A 10,591-nucleotide genomic window follows, 5' to 3' on the forward strand; every position below is an offset into this window, starting at 1 on the left:
AACTGAATTCACTTGGTTGGCAGGAATAACATGCCTGAGCTCAGTAAACTAAGAGCGAAGATGATAAAGAAGAAAGGAGCACGAGCATATGCTTGTCAGTGCAGTTGGAGGTCCATTGATGAATTAACTGACCTCCGAACAGACCAGCAGCTTCGGTGGGTTTGTGGTAAACATGCAGAATGAAGTCACTTTGTGTATGGTACCTGCTTGTGTAGGAACAGGTCACAAACTCAATTTGTTTCCCACACAGTTTTCTGAGAACCTGAATACTTACATCTAGAAATAGATTATAACACCCAGATTTCAACCTGAATTTTTTTTTTTCAATTTAACTGTCTTGCAAGCAATGTGGGAGTTGAATTATTAGAAGAAACAACCAGTTTGGAGGCTTTGTGGAAGCTAAATGAGGTTAAATGAGGCTAAAGCTCATACTCAACAGTGTTAAAGAAAGGAAGAGGAATAGGCATGGGGCAAAGCCCGCTGAGACTGTTCTCATATCTAGCAGAGAGCTTTATTTCCCTTGTCTGCAGAATCTTGGATTCAAAATGGTGAATTGGGATGCAGCCATGACACAAAAGCGTATGAATTTCTGCACAGAAATTAATACTGCTGTTCTGCTTTTCTCATAGTTGTTAATGAGAAAGTGGTTGTAGATGTCTTAAAAAATTACTGCAAGATCAGCTCTCACCTCGAAGGTTTCAGCACACCCCAAAACTTTACTTTCTTTTACCCACCAGTAGCCAAAAACTGGAAAACTGGTGCTGGAAATTTCCTTCCAGTTCCTACTGCTTTCTTTAAAGCACCTTCTGCTGACTAAGGACTTCTATACCACAGTGAATTTCTTGGACTTCTTTTCAGCCTTCGCTGCAAGAGGTGAACAAGTTCTGCAATTGTTAAATACTGTGCAATTTTAAAGAGATTCTGAAGAGTATATGACCCTTCTATCAATATGTTCAAGGGAAAAAAGGCTCAGGCTTTTAAGAGTGAGAAAGTATCTATCCCCATTGACATTCAAGTTTGGATTTTTTTCAGTTTCACTTAGTTTTCACTTCAGCTTCACTTTCAAAGTGCTACATATTCAGAAAGTATAACTGCCTGTTTCAGCATACTCCCTTCCCCCAGTAACGTCGCGAAACTACTTCCCGTATCATGTTACTTGGTGAATTGTCTTGATTACAGTTAATGTCACTATAGTTTATGAGCTCATTCTTTTCATTATGTATAAATAACACAGGAGATTGATTTGAGTTTGGGGTGAGCAGAGAGGAAGGAACGGATTACCAGTCCTGGCAATTACTAGATTGAAAAGTGTCTCAAGATGGGAAGTCTGTCAGTATCTTTGCTATGCAGTATGTGATACTGTCCAGATAAATTCAAAATTAATTACTTAGTGCAATTCTAGCTATACAGAGCATTTAATTTTTATCTTTTTTAAAAAAAGTTTTGCTCATGGCCCTAATCTGTACATTTGCCCTTTATCTGAGCTTTTCCAAAACAATTGCATGGTCTTTCCCATAGAGGTCATCCCTCAAATCTGTTGCTTTGTCTGTACTCTGAAAGATACCAGTAGTGACCGGAGGCATAATGTACTCTGCATCTTGCTCACCTTCTCCCTACGTGAGTTGGTTTGGGGGAGTTTTTTTGAACCTGTAGAGGACCAGCAGTGTTCCTGAAGGCCTGGCAGTGTCTACGTTGTACAGTGCTTCTTCGGTGCTCTAGAGTGCATGTTCCAGTGCCACACGGAGCCTTGCTAGTAGGTTCAGAGGTGAGCTGGCTTCGGAGAGGTACTGCTTGGCATAAGGTTGTAGACGTATTTAGGGTCACGTATTGGTTTCAATGCAATTGGTGTTTCAGGCTGAAGTTGCAACTGCTAGAGTCTAAAACTGCAGGTTCAGAAGATAGAGAGACCCAGAGACCAGTTGATTAATGCTCCATCAGCTCCTTGAAGAAGTCTGCTTGCCTTTCTGTCCTTTGTGAAGAGAAAGCCCCTGTGTGGACTGTAAGCAGTAAGTGTTCTTGGGTTTTCTTCAGGTGGGCCTGAGCAATTTCCATTCCCAGAGATCCATGCTAATGGTAACAGAAGAACAACCCAGCAGTAGTATAATTTATTAACAAGCTCTAGAGAAGAAACCTACTTTCCATTCCTCTTCCTGAAGAAGAATGGATTTCAAAAAGTGCTGAGTTGCCTTGGCCTGCCTATTCCAAGGCCATTTGAAGCTGGTGACCAAGTAGCCCCACAGGACCCTCTTTTGGCCTGGATTTGCACTGGACCTTGTCCCACAGTGAGCTTGCAAGAATGAGTTGGGTTTGCAACTTGTGAGCAGCAGGTGAAGAGAATCCTAACACCCATCTCAGTTCATGAGACCAAGTCTTACATGAGTTGGAAAAGAAGCATGTCTCCTGTACCCTGTTTTAAACAAACCAACAGAAATTGTCACGCTCTTTGAACAGTTTGCGCTACAAGTGTGTGGAGCAAATGGTGCAGAAACAAATGTTCAAGACATCCATTCTAGTGATTCTTATGACAAGAAGACAGCCTGCAGCACTTGAAAAGTAGAGGCTAGGAAGGAATTGAGACACAAGGACTTAGAGTATAGGAGGAGTAAAAAGGTTTAACACCAGTATCTATTGACAACGTTAGTCAGCATTTCTCCTAGGTCAGCTTGTCCCTCAGTCTTCTGTTAGCCTGAAGAGTTGTAGAAAGAGAGTTCCCTTTCTGGGCAGAGATTGTTGTGAGGTGATTGTATCACTAACACCATTAAGACTGCACCCTAAGCTCTGAAAGTGTTAGAAGATAATCTTTATTGGTAAACCTATGTGGAAACCTGAGCCTTCCCCTGTTGTTATGTTATGAAATCATTATGTTAATTCAAGTGTCATTACTTGTTTCTGGCCTTGGTCAGAATGGTGGGATGTGGTGGCTCTTTGTCCAAGTGAAATTTTAAAGAGGTGCAGAAATAGTGTTTATTATATTGGTTTTCATTACAGCATTTAGCATATTTCTAGATCTGAGAATAATTACTATGTCATGAAATACAATTATTTTGTTAGAAAAAGGAGTGGTATTAAGTATTTGATTTCTCTTCCTTTGCTTTCTTCAGTTACATGTTACAAACCCCTCCAGAGTTCTCAAATGAAAAGAAAGTAAGGTAAAATTAGAGCTTGAATGTTCATTTGATGAAGTTATTTTAAGATTGCACAAGGTTTTTAAGATGTAGTCCAGACCCTAAGTGATATTTCCGTGTCAGTTAGACAGCAGGGATTATGTAAAGAATTTTGTTTAAGAATGCCATTCAGCTGTTGTCAAACGGAAGTACTGGAGAACAGTTTTGCTAAGTATAAATGTGACCATTGTTTTCCTCCAGTTTTTTGCCTTGGAAGTAATAATACCATTTCTGTTTGTGAAATGGGCAAGGTGAAAAAACTGAGACTTTGATTTTGGTTAGCTGATACGCTTGCAAATTTTCTAGCCTGCAGCAGATCCCTCAACAAAGACAAAGCAATGAAGGATGACAAAACAAGAATCCACACAAAAGCATTCACTTGGAAATGTAGTCAGTGGTTTAATCTCAAACTTTTCTAAATCTGTGTTCCTGCAGTACTTCTGGATAGGAATCCAGTCCAGATCTACATCGTACATTTTTATAGCTTTTCTTTATCAAATTTTAATGTGCTGTTCTGGCTATATCTCACTTTTTTTACCTGCAAGCTATGGAGTGTGTCCAACCCAGATGCTGAATATAGCTCAGAAGAGTAAATATTAAGGATCTTGCCCTGCCATAAAATTGAACTTACAGAAGCATGATAGCATTACATATTGCAAGCTATGCAGTGTATAAAATGGCATAAAGATATTTTTTTTCTGAGCACCCATTTCAGTTTTGTACCAAAGGTATTCTGCAAGTGCTAGGAACTGGAAGCTGTCACTTGTTGAAAGACTGCTCACTTCTCTTGTTTCCTGACATGTGAGTCTTTGGGTCATGTAACCAGCACATGTGGTAGTCACACAATAGGAGAGGGCCTGTGTTGGGAGCTGCATAGGCAAATTTTTCTTCCTGCCAGGCTCTTTTTACACAAGACCTGACCAGTTTTGTCTGTTGTGTGATACCCAGTAATCACAGACAGCCCAGCCTGTGGGGGATGGAGTCAAGGAGTGTCAGATGCTGCTTATTTGTGAAGGCCACATATGATGCCTGAGACTTGGCATGTGTGCTTCGAGGAAACTATTTTTGAAATGTCAACACTTCAGTAAAATAAAAAGTTGGAACAAATCTGAATTGTGTGTTGTGTAAATTCTATTGTGTTGTTCCTGTCCAAGGGAAGCTTTATGAAAATGGTGTAGGGCCATGGTTTCTCCATCAGAAGGATTATGAAATGCCCTTAGTACAGAAACATCCAGCTCGTAAGAAGCAATAATTACTGTTGCGTGTGTTTTCTCACATCAATGGGGATGCAGCAAATATCTGAGAATTAAATGAGCTTTAACATTCTTTACCAGATAACATGAGGAGAGCCGGTTAAATTACAGAGAGCTCATAAAGGTGAATGCGTTTACCACAGTTCTTGGATGTTTACCTAGGATAAAAGGTGGAACCAGCTGCTGTGGAAGGTGGCATATAGCTCAACTTCTTGCAGAGTTGGATGCTGGTATCTTTGTGTATCAGTGAAGGCGGGTTATCACTAGCATCATACCGGTCACTTAAAAGAGGGAGATAGTCAAGGAATCAAAGCATTTGCTGTCCCCTGGATCTTGCTGTAGAAAACTTCTTCGTACCAGGAAGAAATTGCTCCGTGTATGGGAGTTGGAACAAATCTTTGTTTTCCATAATGAAGAAATGCTGCATGGCATACATTACAGTAACAGACATAAATATTTCCTATACTCCATTTTAAATTTGGACTCCAGGCACTGGCACTATTCAGGCAATAATTACTTCCCAGACTTAGTGGGTGATGTGGACTTGGTGAGAACACACAGGAACCACCCACTGCCTCGAGACTGTTCCTGACTTACCTTATTTACGACTTGCACCGGTAGAAGGTAGCACCCGTGTATGTTTATTTCATATTGACAACTTTTGTTGTGTTGTGTTTTAAAAGTATGAAATTTGCAGTAAAATGTGATTATACAATCTAGTCTGCAGAGGGCAGAGCAACACCACTGAACGTTACAGTTCAGGTTTCTGCTTCACTGACAGACGCTCATACTTACTTATTTTTCTGGAATAATGAAGGTTTACCTTCAACCAACCGAGGCTGCTCGCATTTTTCTCCTCTGAATGTGATTATTAGTGGCTACCAAATCTGTGGCAACTCCAGCTGATTTTTGTGCGACTTCATCCAAACGATCCTCAAGTGGTCCTTGACCAATACTGAAGCAGATCAACTTTTTTGGATGTCAGCTAATGTGCATTTGTATGTAGGTGTATGTATGTATGTTTATATACACATCAGTGGGAAAACTACGTTGCCTCAGGATTTACCTTTCACCCTGCCCAAATTAATTGTCCTGAAAATGTTGTTAAGTAATTCTGGCAAGTAGAGGTTGTATACATTAGGATCTTCTAATGTCCGATACAAAATTTACATAGCACATCATCCAATGTGGGAGAAGATGGCAGATCTTAAAAAGGAAATAGTAAAAGGCCAAGATTTAGAAATACCAAAAAATTGTTTCTGTCTATGTAGGAAAGCAACATAGACCAGAGATGCTGCAGAGCAGTCTGAGAAGTGGCAATGAGAAACATCCAAAGACCTGCATCCTGCAGTTCATCAGCCATGAGCCATGGCTAAGGTTTTGGTGAAGTCTCACTGAACTCTCTTCTGGTTCTTTTGGAATCCAGTAAATGTGAATATGCAAAGCTGATTTCTAGTGGATGGAAGTAACCGTGATCTCAGGTAACCGGTGAAATTGTGTCTGTTGCTGTAGAAGAGATGAGGTACTTTTGCCTAGAAGCACAAACTATCTACACCATGAAACTAGAGTTTGCTTATTTCACTGGTAAAACAGGGAATATCATCTAAATTTAGCCTAGTTATACCATAGGTGAGCAATTTCTGTCACGCTTCATTTTTTCTTACATCCTTCCTTCTAACAGGAGAAATAGTTGAACAAAAAGTTTAGTAGAGAAGACAGGAACAAGCAAGGCTGAGTAGCACACTGTGAAAGGCTGCATATAGAAAAGATTTGTGAAAACACTTTTTCAGGCAAGAAATAAGCTATCGGGGGGGGGGGTTGCTTCTAAACTAATGAAGAAAATACCTAAGTAAAGGAAACAAAACCAGCAGGCTGCAGGGAGACATTCAAGTGCCCACGGTTTGCCAAAAGCAAGGACAAAACTTCATGTGGGAGGTGTCCTTGCTCAGAGTCTTTTAGGATTGCAATTCCAGGAGCTGACCCAGAACATGGGGGTGAATCCACCCTGCCATCCACGGCCTTCAGGGTTTCCTGCAGTATTTTGAAGCCTGTTTCCTGGTGATAGGTTTAAGATACAAGAACTAAGATAGATATTATATTTATATATTAGAGTCAGATATTATATTTGGGTACAAGAGCTAAGATATTCAGGGCTGCTAACATCCTCTTAGCCAGTGGTTTAGAACTGTTATTCAAATACAAGCAAATGATCAAAGTTTTTCATGAGAATGTATTGAAACTGAAACCCTTACAACCTCAGAGCTTATCGTAAAGAACTGGGAGGCAGAGAGGAGGAAGACATTTTCATACTGGTCAAACAAACACATAATATTCTAGCTCCAAGTACCTTAAATACATCTATTTAAAAATGTGGTTGTCTACTGAGGGGAAAAAAGTATTAACTAGCTCTTGAATGGTGGTAGGATATTCATAAAGCAGAATTTCTCACTCTGTATTTAAAGGCAAGCAATATGGCCTTACTCTAAGCAATGCAATATACGTGGTAGTAACTGCATACAGTAAGCGTGCATCTTCCAGCTAATGCAAAGAAGCTTTGGGATAGCCAGCAATCTGACTGTGCTGGGAAGCCCTCCTGACTCCCCCGATGTAAACAGCATTCACAGGAAGGGGGAAGCAGCTACCAGAGACAGGAAGGTTGAATTTAGCATCAAATTCCTTATCTAGGCAGAGCGGGCTGCTCAGGATGCTGGTAAGAAAAAGTGCATAAATTGCTACAGCAGACTGTGATAATTAACTGTCCCTTCCTGGGAAGACCATTCACATCTATGTTATGAGGCTACAATCTTGCACATGCAGGTGGGTTTACGAAGAGATTATATCCTGGGGCCAGTTATCCAAAATAATGCTTAGCATGGGGTATCATGGTCTCCTTCAGCCACGGCTACCATCACTTGCAGGAAGAGATTGATCCGCATGCTGAAGTAGGAGGATGTGTCTTTTAAAAATAAAAACCTTGCCATAGTGAGTTATTATTAGTCTTATTAGCCCTAAAGTAACATAAGCCTTTCCTTACTTAACACGCAGCAATATCTGGTTTAATTTTTAGATGATAGGTTTTATATCAGAGCTGGCACAGCTCTGACTCCAACACTTCAGAGATAAAAATTGCTGTGACATTGTTTTATGATGTGCTTTGAATCAGTGAGGCATCTTGTTTACAAGTGGAAGGTAAGTGGCTTCAAAACATTCTTTGCAGTGTAATCGGTTGCTCATTAACATGTGACGCCAAGTTTCCTTTTGATTTCTGTGGATATCTTGGGAAATCTGTCTGCCCTGATCCTACAGCAAGGCACCATTCAATCAATACGTGATCCTCGGTGGCTGAAATGAAGAGTTAACGCAAAATTGTAGCATCCTCTGCATTGATTTTTCTGTAAACGATGACTCATATTTCTGCCATCTTCCCCAAAGTACACTGCAAAATTATTTCAGATTTTCTCAAAATTTGATTCAAGCTAGGACTGAGACCTGGAAACACTTTAAAGCAGTCTTCTAGTTGCATCTTCCCACATATGTCTGAAACACCTCTTTTCATGGGTGTTTTTTTCCATGCTAGATATATATATTAGTTCAATTCCAGTGAGGAAGGCTGGAAACAATTAAACTATGAAAAAGGAGAGTGGTATAAAAGAGTCTACCCATGTCCTGAAGAGCAATAAAATATATCTGTCCTGGGGAATTGCAAAGTGAATATTCTGGGTTTGAATTCCTAAAACAAGTCAAGCCAAGAAGATACTGGGGTCCATCTGTTCTGCCAGCTGAATGTGAGTACCACACATCACCGCTCTCCTGAGCAGGGGGGATACAGTGACACAGTCGTCAGCAGTCTTAGCACCCAGAGTATCCAGCCAGGTGCTTCACACCAGGGTCGCTAGTGTAAGCTAAAATCCTTTGTCACTCTTTTTTTGCAAGATTTTTTCCCCCCACGGTATATTGGAAATCCCTCCTAAAACCTGGAGAGCATTACTTCTTTATGAAGAATATGTTTGTAAAGTGGATAATTTCCAGATGTCAAATTGTTTTGCAGACCTTGCAATAACACTTCACTGCTCGGGGTTCTCGGCCAGCACAGGGCATGTGGTTACCCTGGGTATTTGCAGGATCCATCCTAAGGCAAATGACACCTTTAAATAGGGGAAAAACAAACAGCCTAATGGGCACCTCACGGCAGAGAGCACCTCATCAGGTTTGTCCCAACACATTCTCACATCATTGCTCGACAGGGTAACAGGCCATAAAAGAACAAAGCAGCTACTTTCCTTTTGTGTCAGATGTTGCAAGTTACTCTTGTTTCCTGTTCTGTTTTTTAAAGGACTAAGGGCTGAAAATGGGAGTTCATTAACTTGTCTGAAATGAAATATTTTCCTGTTTTTCTGCAGCCATGCTCGAATGAATGACACAAACACAGGTCTGGAAGGCATCTCGGAGGAGCGGATAGTGCCTTCTGCCCTAAGACAGGACTATCCCTGCTGGAAGCTCAGGCTGAACCCTGGTGCAGGTTGCCACCAGAAATCCCTCTCCAGTCTGCAGGGGAGCTGGATATAGTATACATCCAAGAAAGAGAGACCATGAGTTTCCACGCTGGCTGTCCAGTGGGTCCCGGGAGGGACAGGAGGAACACCTCTCGCTGCTGCCTGATGGTTTGGGCTGTGTTTTAGCCAAGAAAAGAAGTACGTGGGAGAACTTCACTAAGCTAACACCAGTGGGATTTAAGCACTTAGTGCTATTTTTGACAGTCTTCCCTTAACTAAGCACATTCACACTTCAACCATTTAAAAATAAAACATTGTTTCCCACACTTTTTTTCTTGCCTGTAGGCTGTTGTTTTCTTGACAGACTTGAAACTATGCTTATTCATCCTTCAGAAAAAAGTCTTATCTCAGCCTGGGCGGCCTGGGAAAAAGCTCAGGCCACGCTTGCAATGCAAACTTTGAGCAAGCAAATTTAGTTTCTCAATGAGTCTAACCATTTCAACTATTGCATTTGACAACCACCCTTCTAAACTTCTGATGGAGAAAGAGCTTGCTGCTCCGGGACATGCAGCCTTGTGCTGCGGTCCCTAGTGTAGCTTTGGGCCCCAGGAGGTCACAGGCCACATCTAAGAGGCCCAAGAAGGGTAACTAGGAAAAGCAAGTCTGTTGTCAGCAGCCTTAAATCTGCTGTGCTGGAGGCTGTACTGCAGGGAGAGGGAAAAAAAAATAAGGGTTTGCAGATGGAAAGAAAAGTCTGAGAGCAAGGCTACAAGTGGGGCAGAAGCAGCTGTTGTGTTTTTTGAAACACAGAGGCAAATTCTTCCTGAAATGCAAAGGTGTTTTCAGGAAAACTTCAGAGTTGCTGCCATCTGGGTAGATGTGGGTGAGCACTGAGGAGCCTGCTCACTGGAAAAGCACACCTGAGGAGCTCCCCTCACTCTGCTAATTATACCCGAAGTTTTAAGGTACAGCACCAACCCCTCTCGCCGGCTACTGGGCTCCATTTTTCTGACGTGCGCCTTAAATGCAAAAAAGGGGCTCTCAGCAGGAGCTCCTTGGTGGCTGCTGCCAAAAGAGTAGCAATGGGTTTGAAAGCAGGAGGAGATGGAGGATGCTGCCTGGGAAATGAAAGCCCTTGAACACCTCCTCCTCCTCCCCTAAATCCCACACAGGTAGCAGGGATCTGGGGCTGCAAGCCGTGAGTGTGCTGAGCCTGGGGCAGGCAGGTGTCAGCAGCTGGAGAGTGGGGGAAGAGGAGAGGGAGGAGGCAGGCTGCACTTCTTTAAAAGTTTGGAGAATTCAGACAATGAGTAGTTACATGCATTGCCTACCTTTTAAAATATCTCCATAAACTGCTAGCCATTAAAAAAAAGTATTAAAGATCACACCTCTGATGAGGAAAGCAAAAAAAAAAAAAAGATAAAGAATGTAAGAATTAGAATAATTACAGCCAAAGCTTTGAATCAGTGTAAATAAAAAGTGGTGGTGACCCAGAGATTTTTGCATCTTATACTCTTGAGCAATTAGCTTCATTTGGTTCATAAAGTAAATCAACATGATGCAAACAGCGTCAGGAACTTAATAGTTTTGAGAGGAGCTGATGCTAAAATAAGGTACGCAGGCACTGAAATGCCTGCCAGCAGGACAGCCTGAGCGCGGTTGTGTAATGGGGATAAGTACT

At 41.5% G+C, this 10,591-nt stretch overlaps 1 protein-coding gene across 7 annotated transcripts in view; it reads left to right on the forward strand.

Moving 5' to 3' along the window:
* CFAP418 (cilia and flagella associated protein 418) overlaps window positions 1-10,337 on the forward strand; it is an 88,802-nt gene extending 78,465 nt beyond the window's left edge. The window contains exons 6-9 of one of the 7 annotated variants that reach the window (XR_013926781.1): window positions 24-155; window positions 5,689-5,898; window positions 7,485-7,606; window positions 8,818-8,949. Coding sequence is in view for 3 of the 7 variants with exons in the window: in XM_080379470.1 (XP_080235596.1) it covers window positions 8,818-8,983 (166 nt within the window). In the remaining 4 variants the exon portion in view is untranslated. The other 6 variants (XR_013926779.1, XR_013926780.1, XR_013926782.1 and 3 more) reach the window with 6 other exon arrangements.
* The last annotated feature ends 254 nt before the right edge of the window (window positions 10,338-10,591 follow it).

Source organism: Falco punctatus, assembly GCF_963210335.1.
Source record: "Falco punctatus genome assembly, chromosome: 3".
Lineage (NCBI taxonomy): Eukaryota > Metazoa > Chordata > Aves > Falconiformes > Falconidae > Falco > Falco punctatus.